Source organism: Delphinus delphis, chromosome 19, assembly GCF_949987515.2.
Source record: "Delphinus delphis chromosome 19, mDelDel1.2, whole genome shotgun sequence".
In the NCBI taxonomy this organism is placed as follows: Eukaryota; Metazoa; Chordata; class Mammalia; order Artiodactyla; family Delphinidae; genus Delphinus; species Delphinus delphis.
Window position 1 is genome coordinate 59,267,452 of NC_082701.1, and position 12,525 is coordinate 59,279,976.

Sequence of the window (12,525 nt, forward strand, 5' to 3'; positions counted from 1 at the left end):
GCTGGGGGGAATGGTGATGGGAGAGAGAAATGACGGTGGGGGAGACTGGGGAGAGAGGAATAGAGCAAGGGGAAAGGACAGGGAAGGGGGAGGGGAGTGGAGGAACAGCTGGCAGAAGGGCCAGGGCCACCGTATTGACCCCAGGCGTCCACTGTAGGTCACCGGCACCTACACGCACCTGCAGCAAAAGCACCCACACCTGCTGGACCCAGCCCTGGGGACCCTTGGCAGAAATAAAACCTCCCGCACTGCCCACTCCTCACTGCAGCTGGTCTGGGTCGCGTCTCCCCATGGTGACTGCCCCATCCCACCTCTCCCGCTGCCCCTGGGCTCCAGGCCTGCTTTCCAAGGATCTGAGCGGGTGTGTGGACCGAGAAGCAGGCTCTGCTGTCCCCTGTCGCCTAAGAGGAGAAAGCAGCCGGCTGATGGGGGGCCCACCATCAGGGCTGGGCCCACCATCAGGGCTGGGCCCACCATCAGGGTTGGGCCCACCATCAGGGCTGGACCCACCATCAGGGCTGGGCCCCCCATCAGGGCTGGGCCCACCATCAGGGCTGGGCCCACCATCAGGGTTGGGCCCACCATCAGGGCTGGGCCCACCATCAGGGCTGGGCCCACCATCAGGGCTGGGCCCACCATCAGGGTTAGGCCCACCATCAGGGCTGGGCCCACCTGTGTCGATCTCGGAAAACCAATTTCCTCCCGTGTCTCCTCAGAAAGGCGTGAAGCAGTGTGACTGTGTGTGCCCGTGTACAGTCACGCGTGTGCACGCATGCGCTGCTCCCACGTGTGTCACGGGGCGCGGGGCGGACAGAGGGCAGGCGGGCTGAGCCCAGGCGTCAGGCTGCTCTCAGAGCCCAGGACCACGTCCTGCATCACCTCAGGAGTGCTCTCATTTGGACACCAACCTGCTACTGTTTAGTATTTTTCTTTACATCAGCCGACCTTTCCTTCCAGACCTACACGCTACATTTTTCGGATTCTGGCCGGTAACACTGTATCTGAGCTTTCACAATTTGTTTTCTTGGCTACACCACGCGGCTTGTGGGATCTCAGCTCCCTGACCAGGGATTAAACCCGCACCCCCTGCAATGGAAGCGCAGTCTTGGCCACTGGACCGCCAGGGAAGTCCCACATTCACAAATTTTTGATACTACATGTATTTTATACCTGTATTTGCAGTGAAACCTATATGTTAGGAGCATTTAAGCCTGAAAATACGTAACTGCTGTAAGCAGCAGCCACACAGATAAACACAAGATTATGCAAATCATTCATCCGGAAACCACCTGGCGTACCCACGTGCACCAAAGGTTCACACAACACGCTCTGGGAGGTGTACACAAGAAGCCTGAGGCTCCATCCTTCCTTCATCCACTGGCTAACGGGCCCTGTCACCTTCCCAGGCTGCTGGACAAAGCCCCACACGCTGTGCGGCTTCAACACTGGAACCTCCTGTCCCCCGTCTGGAGGCCGGAGCCCACCCAGGTGTCACAGGGCTGGTCCTGCTGCGGCCGTGACGGGAGAACTGCCCCGGCCTCGCCCCCAGGGCTGCAGATGGCCGTCTTCCCTTGATGCGTGTCTGTCTGTCCAAATCTTCCCTTAAGGACACTGGTCACCCTAATGACCTCATTTTCACTTGATCATGTCTGTAAATCTCCAGATAGGGTCATGCTTAAAGGTTCTCAGGGTTAGGACCTCAACCCATGAATCTGGGGGCACACATTCAGCCCAGAGCACAGGTCCTCCCAAGTCCAGTCTCACTTCAACGCGGTCTGAAGCCAAGTTAGCTTCTCACAAGCACCCGCCCAAGACAAGCGTCTGACCCGGTGTTCAGTGGGCCCGAGGCGGCAATGGGGACCAAGAATCTTGGTGCGGTGCCCACCGGTCACCAAGCCCACGGCAGCATCTCTTGGCAGCACGGACCCTGTACCTGGGGTAGCTGCCTGCCAGACCCTGGCGACGCCCCAGCACATCTCTTGAGCTGCACGGAAGCGCTTGGGATGCAAAGCCTCATCCGAAACGTGTGCAGACTCCTCCAGCTGTTTTCAAATTCTGCTCATCTGAGCCCAAGGGGCCCTGGGTGATGCTTCTGGACCGTGGGGGGAGTGAAGGCTGCCGAAAACACAGGGAAATGTGTGCCTGACTACGGCTTTCCACAAAAATAACCTCTGGGTTTTTTTTTGTCAGTTTTTCAATTGGTCTTTAGTGTAAGTTGACGTGGCAGGTTTTGTTTTTTTAAAGACCAGGATCCTCTGCTGCAAAGAAAATCTGAAACTCTAAATACCATCCATTTTATCCACGTTCTGTGTTCTGCTGGTCCTACTTCCAAAATACACTCTGATTCCCGCCACCTGCCACAGCCCCCGCGACGCCAGCCCCGAATCCGCCCTGTGCACCCTGCCCAGGGCTCAGCAAGCTCCTCTGAAAAGGACCAGACGGCAGAGACTCTCGGCGACGACTCAGCGCTCACCCAGCCCTGCCGCGCTTGTGCCCAGGCAGCCAGCGCCAGGGGAGGCGGCGGGTCGGACTGGGCTCCGCCGACGCGGCTCAGACCGGGCACCACAGCTCACCCTCCCCGCCCTGCTGCTCCGCAGCTCGGGCCTTTACCTCCAGCTTTACTGAGACATAAATGACACGTAACTTTGTGAGTTGCCAGGTGATGCATCTGTACATTGTAATACGCTCCCCACGTGGCACCAGGAACCCCTCCACTCCAGCCCACCATCACCCGTGTGGTGAGAACATGTAAGATCTCCTCTCTCTGCAACTCTCAAGCACAGGACACAGTATCAGGACGTGTCAGTCTCACCCCTGAGAGTCTGTGCCCTTTGTCCAGCATCTCCCCCTTTCCCACCCCCTGGCAACCACAATCTACTGTTTCTCTGGACACTGGCCTCTTTGTGTCTCTCTACGGTTTTCTGAAGAGCTGTCTGCGAACAGCATCGCCTCACTCCCGCCCCGCCTTCGGTGCTGCTGTCCTGGAAGCCCACGATCCGTCGCTACTGTTTCTCTGGACACTGGCCTCTTTGTGTCTCTCTACGGTTTTCTGAAGAGCTGTCTGCGAACAGCATCGCCTCACTCCCGCCCCGCCTTCGGTGCTGCTGTCCTGGAAGCCCACGACCCGTCGCTACTGTTTTTGCTTTAGAAACTCAGTAGCGTATAGAATGATTAAAAATAACAAAAACAACGCTTTGTAGATCTACCTTCACGTCTAACAATCCTCATTTTCTGGGTGTGGACCTAGGTCTGTCTGGTATCTCTCACTTCTGTCTGAAGAGCCTCCTTCAGCACCTCCTGTGCGAGTCTGCGGATGATGAATTCTGTCTGCTTCCAAAGCCTTTCCATTTCTGAGAGATTTTTCTGGGAAGACTCTGGGCTGCCAGCTTTTTCTTTCCAGCATCTCAGAGACATCGCCCTACTCTCTCCGGCTCCCACAGTTTCTGACAAGACAGCTGCTGTGATTCCTACCTTTGTTTCTTTGCAACATGTGCCTTCAAATCGTTCTCTTTCTCTTACTTTTTAAAGGTTTCAGTGTGGCGTGTCCTGGAGTTTCCTGTGGTGGGTAGGTCTGTTTTGTTATTTATCCAGCTTGGGGTTCTGTAGCTTGATGTTTTTCATGATAAAATTACTGGCCATTATCCCTTCAAACTGTTTGGTACCGCCCCACATCCCAGGTGCCCTATTCTTTCGGTTTTCCCCCCATTCTTCTCTGTTCCAGTTTGGGTGGCCCCAATGCCTCTTCCCTCAGCTGTGAGGTCACGGACGGGCCTGTCAGGGCCATCCTTCCTGTCACCACGATCTTGGCTCCCAGCACCTCCATCCACGTGGCCCCTCCTCACACAACCCCCATCCCACTGAAGGCTCCCGCCTGTTCCACACATCCCTGAGAGCCGTCGACACACTAACCCTAATTATCCAGAATCTCCACCTGCCGGTTCCGACACTCAGATCATCCTGAGTCCGGTTCTATTGCTCTGTCTCTTGGCAGTGTGTGTTTCTACTTGCTGTTTTGTGTGTCTTGTGATTTTTTTTTTTTTTTTTTACCAAACGCCAGACCTGCGTGGGACGGCAGAGACTGACATACCAAGTTTTTATGCCTGGAATTGGCCGGCCTTTCTCCTCCAGGCCGTCAGTGAGGGGCCGAGTCACAGGCTGAGCTGGCTGGGTTCTGTCGTTGCTGTGATCACCCCCGGGCCCCAATGGCTTCACCTGGCCCCGTGGGGTCACGCTCTCAGGGAGGGGCTGCTCCCTGGCAGCTGCACGCCTTCCTGCCCTTCCTCGGCGGTCGACGCCCCTGTCGCTCAGTGTTTCCTCCCCTGGGGTCCCGTCCCGCTTGCCCTCCCCCCACCCCTCCCTCCCCGGAGCAGAAGCCCCACCGCACTGCTCCCGATGGAGCCTCAGGGCTACACCAACCCTGCCTCTGCTGCTGTGTCCAGACACGCAGACCATCGCGTGCTGCACAGAGCATCACTCCCATGCACCACGGTGGTGACGTGTCGCTGACTGGATCTGATGAGCAGACAATTTAATAATAGTGAACGAAATAAGCCACAAGATTAAGAGTAAAAATGGTACAAATAAACTTATTTACAAAACAGAGGTAGAAAACAAACTTATAGTTACCAGGGGGAAAGGAGGGAGATAATAAACTGGGAGACTGGGATTGACACATACACACTACTATATATAAAAATAACTAATAAGGACCTGCTGTAGAGCACAGGGAACTCTACTCAATGCTCTGTAATGAGCTATGTAGGAAAAGAATCTAAACAAGAGTGGATACATGCACGTGTGTAACTGATCCCCTTTGCTGTACCCCTGAAACTAACACAACATTGTACATTAACTGTACTCCAATAAAGTTAAAAAATAAAGATAATTTTAAAAAATTAAAATCAATCAATCCATCACAAGAAATAATGCGCCCCAAACTCAGGGGTCCCCAGCTCAATGGCATTCCTGTGGATTCCGTGCTCTGAAGCGAGAAGCCAGGGCACTGCATCTCCCACACCCTCCCGAGAACAGGCAGCCCTGCTGGGTTGAGAGGCAGCACAGACCGTTTTGGGTGTGTTAATTCCACCCGTCTACACAGGCAGCACGTGGCTCCCAGTTAAAGAGGGACCCGAACGAGTTCGAAAATGCTGCATGACCACTGAGCCTGAGGATACGAGAGACCTAGTAACTCAACATCCGCGGCGAATGAGGACGTGTCACAAGCCTCCAGCAGGGACCAGAGGACACCGGCACAGACCTTCCAAGCACGTCAAACCTGTCCTCCTCCATGGGCGCTGGTCCTCCGCAGAAAGAGCCTCCGCTATGCGGGCCGAGCACCTAACCACGGACATCGGTGACCACGTGGCACGAGTGCCCTGAACACAGTGAGTGCTGTCGACCGCTTGGCCCACCTCTGGGTGTGCAGGGACGGACACTCGCGCGCAAAGTACAGCAAGAGTGGGCGGCTGTGACGTGCACAATCACGCCCGCTGCACAACCACAAGTACCCTTGTGACCAGGGACCCGAGGACCATCGTTTACTGTAACTTTGTCTTCAAAGTTCAGCTTGGCTGGACGGTCAAAGATTTGGAAGCAACGGGATTTAAGGACTGGCGACAGAAGATCTGGGTGGGGACAGACCTCTCCAAACGGGCACAGACTGTGCTCACCAAGGAGAAGCCCGACAGAGGACACTCACCGCCAGGTGGGCAAAACGGCCAGTTGTAGAAGCAGACAGCTCGCTGAAAACCCCCGCCCCACTCCATGAACAAAGGGGCCATCGAGATGGGGACGGGGCTGTCTCAACAGGCTCGATGTCAGGCCCTGACCCTGGCTCACCAGCTGGCCCTGCCGGGCGCCCACTTGGCGACTGAACCGCCACCAAGGCCCAGGAGCAGCTGGCCACCTGCCGGCAGGCCCACTACACGGAGGCCAGAGACGCGTCCTCACGGGATCGAACCCGTCTCCTGGACGCGGATCTGCCAGTCCTGCCTGTCGGCACCACCCCCCGCAACGACGCTCCGTCAGCCCCACGGGACACGGAGCAGGGGCCTTGTGTCCACGTGGCTGCCCACCGAGACGCAGGCACGAGTCTGTCTGCCAGGACAGCTTAACGCTTTCAACGAGGGCCTGCGACCGGAGCGTGCGGGTCCTGGGGTGGAGGGGTTAGGGCTGGGCGGGCTCCGCGGGTCCTGGGGTGGAGGGGTTGGGGCTGGGCGGGCTCCGCGGGTCCTGGGGTGGAGGGGTTGGGGCTGGGCGGGCTCCGCGGGTCCTGGGGTGGAGGGGTTGGGGCTGGGCGGGCTCCGCGGGTCCTGGGGTGGAGGGGTTGGGGCTGGGCGGGCTCCGCGGGTCCTGGGGTGGAGGGGTTGGGGCTGGGCGGGCTCCGCGGGTCCTGGGGTGGAGGGGTTGGGGCTGGGCGGGCTCCGCGGGTCCTGGGGTGGAGGGGTTGGGGTTGGGCGGGCTCAGCGGGTCCTGGGGTGGAGGGGTTGGGGCTGGGCAGGCTCCACAGCTTCACACCAAGAGCCCCACCGCACGTCTCCCTCCCAGGCCTGGAGAACTCTGCTGGGAAGGCCTCGGAGCCCCGGGGGAGCTGCCTGCAGGCACGCAGCAATGGTCCTCCTGAACGTGGAGAGACCCCCGGGCAGGACTGCTGCTCTGGAACCGAGGGGCACTCGCTGGTACTTCCTGATGTTTCCGCGTACGTGAAGTGAAGGAACGTGTGACAGAGGCATCCAAAAATAGCACGCTTCAGAAATGAAGGGTGGACCGGGGGGTGGGCAGAGTCGGAACCACACTGACCAGGACGGGGGCTGCTCTCCGACCACACCCTCCGCCTTCTCAGCGCCCGGGGAGCCGCACACCCGTATTGCGGCACCGCATCCCAGGTCCTGTAATCAAACTCCAGCAGGGGTTCCTGCGTTTAAAGAAGCCCCTCGGGTGGCTTTTAAGTGCGTCAAAGTCTGACAGCCCACGGTGTCCTGAGTCCCAGATTTGTCACCATCCTGCCCCCGGGAGGAGGAGACGCAGGGGGCATGGACTTCCCGGCCCAGGGCAGGTCTGGGCTGGAACAAACTGAGAAGGGGCTGGTGTCACAGACGGGACTCGTGTGCTAGTAAGGGAAGACGGGCCAGTTTTCAGAATAAAATGTAGCTTTATTACGACACAGGAAGAGACTACAAGCCATTAGAGAGAAGAGCCAAACAGTCCCTCAAAACGACAGGTGAAAGGGACGCGGAAACATCCCGGTAATAAAATCCACAGCACAATCATTGGAATCTCGTTCTTACGATTTCTGTTTTCAAGGTTATAGTAAACGACGAAACAAGTCACTTGAATTGTCAAAAGAACGGCAATTTTATACGACGAAAGCATCCACACCGAGCAGAACTACAACGGCACGAGTGTACGTGATGCAGCAGGAGCATCCTGGACATTCTGGCGCCGACGGGAGGCCCGAGGCGGCCTGGAGAGGGCCCGGGCCCAGCCCCCCGCTCAGGACACCCAGGGAGAGCCCACTGTCTCACTGTAAAGCGCTGACACGGCAGCCAACGTCTCACAAACACAAGTCACTTTAAACACACTAGCCAGGGAGGAAGGGTCGCCCAGGGATTCCTCAGCGGTCTGGACATCGACACGGGTGGTGGTTTGAAACAGGAAACCATTTTCCCGTATTTAGTAGCTGCATCGGGAGCTGAAAGAAAATAAATCCCCCAACCCATCACGCAGTTCTTTGTTCCTGACGAGGTGACGTCAAAGCAGGACCTCAGCGCGCGGGACGGGGGGCGGGCACGCGTGCAGGCAGCCGGAGCCTCACCGCGCCCCCCAGGTAGTTCTTCCAGCCACAGGGGAATCTCAGCAGCAGAGAGATAAGTGCTCAGAACACCAGGCCAGAGGGAACAGAGGGTTAACTTCGACATAAAAATTCAAAAGAACACCCAGAAAAGAGAAACGGCCTCATTGTCTCCTGAATCTTCACATCCTTGGAGCAGCTGAGCCCTGGACATGAGTGGGCGGCAGGGGAGGGCCGCAGGGCTGACCAGACCACAGGCGAGCCGCCAGAAACCCCGCGGCCAGTACATCTCCTCTGTCGCCACTCTGCACGGAGGCCCAGGGCTCCAGGGCCCTCAGAGCAGCCACAGCGGACGGGCCACGCGGGGCAGGCGCCTGAGCTGCGTCGTTGAGGACTCTGCCGGGTACGACGCCCCCGCCGCAGGACCCCAGCACCTTCCACGGGAGGGGGCAGGAGCCACGCCGCGCCCAGACCCGAGCAGCCGACGAGCTGGACCTGGTTCACGGTCTGTCGGCTGAGAACCCGTCACACGTTTTTAAACAGTGACAACGGCTGAAATTTTGTGACGTGGCTAAAGTACATGAAATTCAACTTCCCGTAATCATGTAAAGTTCTACTGGAACACAGCTACGCTCATCCACGTGACCTGCAGCAGAGACCACAGGGCCCCCAAAGTCAAAAACATCTACTACCTGGCCCTCTGCGGAGAGTCCGCTGACCCTGCCGCAGGTGAACGTGTTCCTCTGCAGGAAAGAAGCCTCACGTTCAGGGGACACTGGCTCGTCCCCCGTCTCTGGGCTGGAATCTCAGAGACGGACAATCTAAGTTTGGGTGTGAACAGACAGATGCGTGCGAGACGGCTCACGAGGAACAATGATGCTGCACCTCCCCCGTCAGCCCCTCCCACCAGCTCAGTCCCGGCCGTCTGTCCTGCGGCAACGGAAGCTACCGGAACGCAAGGCAGAGGCACCCAGAGCCAGGATGCAGCCCCCCTGGAGGCCGCCGCATCATCCGACACACCCGCCGCCCAGCAGCGACCAGGAGAGCTCGCGGGACAGGTGGCCAGGAAGGAAACACGGGAGGGAAACAGTGAAACCACTGGAAACGCTTCAGGTACTAAAAGATTAATACGACAGAGACCGTTCCCAGCGCAGCCTGATTCTCCTCCACTGAGCCAGGCAGCTCTGACCAGGTCCAAGGTGCCTGCGGGGGGGTGGGCGGGGGGCAACAAAAACAGCACCGATGAAAAAGCAAGATCCATTCTCCAGGATAAAAGGAAAACGATCTAAATTTCAGCCTGAACTCAATAATTCATTCACGTTACCATCATTACGTTTAAGAGATTCACCATCGTGGAAAGAGAGAGAAAGGGGGACGATACGCAAACGCCTATCTCTAGAAAACGGGGATCTGCTTCCACATGCAGGACAGACGTGCTCGGAGGCCCCACGGGGTCTTCAGCTCCACAGGCTCCGGGGCTCACGCCCGCGTCCGCGCTGCGCACGGACACCAAACTCACCAAGAGAAAGACCCGCGAGGCCTGCATCTCCTCCACCTCCTGCTTTCTGGGCCCCAGCGTGGAACGGCTGGCGCGGGGGCTGCGCCTGCCCCGGCTCGCGGGGACACAGGAGACACTCCGGCGCACGTCTCCTCTGCCCCCACCCCCCAGCCCACCTCTTGCCAAGTGTCCACACAGCGTGACCCCGGGCACCTGGATGACTTCGGGGGACTTGCCGGTGCGCCGACGGCTACTCGTACTCCAGGAACTGTTTGTGATAGAAGAGCAGGTACCTGAGGAGGAGAGAGGACAGAGCACGCTTACTTCCACCTCCCGAGGGGTCGGAGCAAAACCACCCTGACCAGGACAGCCGCGCTCAGCCTGTCACCGCAGAGAAGAGACGGCAGGGAGGCGGCAGGGCCCCCAGTCCACGACCAGCCTGGCCTCCGTCCACCTGCTGGGCCCTGGCTGTGGCCGCCCCCCGGCCCTGTACACGGTCCCTCTCGGAAGGACGCTGGCCCCGGGTCCCTGCCCCAGCCCACCCGCCCGGCCTCCTCACGGCCACCACAGAGCCTCTCAGGGCTGCCCCACTGCTCGCGGCTCCAAGCCCAGACGCCTGCTGGAGCTCAGGGCAGCTGGGGTGGGGCAGGAGCCCCGCGGATGGTCTGGAGACCGAGGGAGGCAACGATGAGCAGGAAGGAGCGAACGGGGTGCAGAGGGGCGACGTGGTCCCGGGGCCCCGCGGGACACACCCCTCACTGTCCAGCACGTCTGCAATGCCAGCCTTGGTGATGATGGCGTCGTCACACTTGAACCACTGGTCCTTGTGCTGCCGGATGAAGCTGGTGTAGTGGCCACTCTCCAGGGTCCCCTGGTGGTTGACCACCGCAAACAAGGAGTACCTGGTTTGGGGACGGTGGCGGGAGACGGAGGTCACGACCCTGTCCCCACCAGGGACCACTGTCCCCTCCGGGTAGCCGCCCAGGAGCAAACGCTGACAGGCGACAGCAGCACAGGGGAGAGGAGAACGGGCCCGCCTGGGAGGCGCTGTTGCTGTTCTACCCTCCCCGCCGGCACCAACAGGAGGGACGGGGAGAGGGGCCTCACCGCCATGCGGCGGGGGGGGAGGGGGGAGGCCCCTCCCCGACAGAGGGTCAGTGGCAACACGACAGGAAGCAGGCCAGTGGCCAAGAGCAAGCAAGCCCGGCCGCTGCCCCTCACACGCAGCACCTCCTGGGAGATGCAGGTGGGCCTCCCGCGAAGCCCCCGGCCCCACTCGCGCTCGAGGTGCCACTCACTTGTTATCGTTACTGAGACTGTCCACCGGCTGCTGGTACTGTCCGTTCATCCTGTTCTCTTTGCTGTAACAAACGGCGCAAACTCAGGCTCGATTAAAACAGTTCACTAACAACCCGCGGTTCACATGGTATCGTGGGCACCGGGGACGCGCGACACCGGACGCCGTGCTGGTGCGGCTTCCACGGGTCCGCTTCTCCCAACAGCTCCATCTCAGGCAGAGATGACCTCCGAGTTACGGTGGGGAAACCGAGGCCCAGGCTGGGAAGCGGACTGCCGAGATCGAGGCTCAGAGCCGGCCCAGACCCACGTCTCCCTGCCAACCCCCAGGCGGGCAGGCAGGCAGCCTCCCCAGATCGTCCTGAGGCCCCGCCAACACTGGACTCAGGCCTCTGTTGCTTTAAGCTGTCCCGCCTGTGGTTATTGTTCACTAAGGCAGCCCTCCTACCAGCAAGCATCCTCCTATTTTTGCAAGGGTAAATTTCAAGCAGTCCCTGATACAAAGACTCCAAAACAAGATAAATGAAACCTACAACCACAAAACCACTGTGTTGATTTGTATCCAACCTCAGTGCCTGTGGCTGAAACGCCTGAAATGCTGCCCTGAGCCAGCTGGTAGGAGGACAGCCTCCCTCACACAGGGACGGTCCTGGGGTGAGATCAGGACAGTGAGGTGTCACGGACGAAGTGACATCAGGGCCCACTGGGGCCTCATCAGGGACCTGGTGCCACGCCCACCCGACCACAGACACGGAGGACGAACCTGGAGGCCATGAAGGGGGTCATGTCCAGCTCCAGGGGGAAGGACACGTAGGTGGTGATCTTGCGCCGAAGTTTGGCCGAGTGTTCGAATCGCTGCAGAAGTGGGGGTGGGAAGGCTGTAGGGCTCCTCCGACAGCACAGTCTCTGTGGCTCCCTAAGTGGGCCTTTCCTGCATTTTCCGAACCGCCCTTGGCCACAGCTAGAGCTCAGAGTCCACAGGGCGACATAACCCACAGGGCTCAGCCCAGCCCTGAAATGATGCGCCCAACAGCAGGTGTGGGCCTAGCACGGTGCCCGGTGGGAGAAACAGGTAGGGCTGCGGATTTGGTTTCTGTCTTACGTCTTTAAAGGGTCATGAAGTAAAAGAACGAGCAACAGAGACTGTATGCTTCACATGTAAAATCAGATCGCAAATACCCAAGACCAGCAGACACACTGTCTCTGCTGCATATTCTTTCACAATACATCATACACGATTCATATTTGCTACTGGCCCTTCACAGGAACGTGCTGACCCCCAGACTAGACCTTAATGCTAAGGGTCCTTGCTTTCCAGTAAAAGAAAATCGGAAAACTTGGGGTGAGGACAGAAGAACTTGGAGGAGAGGAGCAGTAGATCCCTAACCACCCCCCACCCAGAGTAACTCACCCTATTTTCATCATGAAGCAATTACTTTCTGGTTCACGGGCAAACCTCCCGGCGACAGACACGAGCAGAGCAGTTTACAGGCACCGCCCTCTCTGCCCCACAAGCACGGACGGACTCTGCACACCCACCCACCCTCAGGCCCCGCGTGCTCGGGGAACTCACTTTGAGATGGAAGCAGGCCACGATGGGCAGCTTCTTCATGGTGAGCTGCTTTGTGGACTCCTGGTAGCTATGGCAACCGCTACACTTGATCTTGGCACTGCTTCCTAAGTGCTCTGGTCTGGTAAACCTGCAACGCAGTGAAAACATGGATTTTTAGGGGAAAAAGATGGCAGCAGTAAGAGAGGAAAAAGAGAAAAGTTATTTTATCACTTTCAGGGGGTTCACGTCCTTCCTAAAAACACACACACAGTTAGGGACGTTTATAACTTCACAATGAAAAAGCTATTCCTTCCTTTCTCTTCTCGAGCACTTCAAAAAATATTTATCCTCAACTTGTTTGGAAAATGAAAGTCTGGTGAACTCAAAATA

General features: G+C 58.3%; 1 protein-coding gene across 1 annotated transcript in view; it reads right to left on the reverse strand.

The window, feature by feature from the left end:
- Positions 1 to 7,130: 7,130 nt before the first annotated feature.
- The window catches only part of USP22 (ubiquitin specific peptidase 22), a 34,750-nt gene continuing 29,355 nt past the window's right edge, over positions 7,131 to 12,525 (reverse strand). The window contains exons 9-13 of the mRNA XM_059998662.1: positions 12,157 to 12,283; positions 11,347 to 11,438; positions 10,586 to 10,648; positions 10,040 to 10,189; positions 7,131 to 9,580 (exon numbers count right to left, since the gene is read on the reverse strand). Coding sequence (XP_059854645.1) covers positions 9,538 to 9,580; positions 10,040 to 10,189; positions 10,586 to 10,648; positions 11,347 to 11,438; positions 12,157 to 12,283 — 475 coding nt within the window. The 3' untranslated portion in view covers positions 7,131 to 9,537. The remainder of the gene's footprint in view (positions 9,581 to 10,039; positions 10,190 to 10,585; positions 10,649 to 11,346; positions 11,439 to 12,156; positions 12,284 to 12,525) is intronic.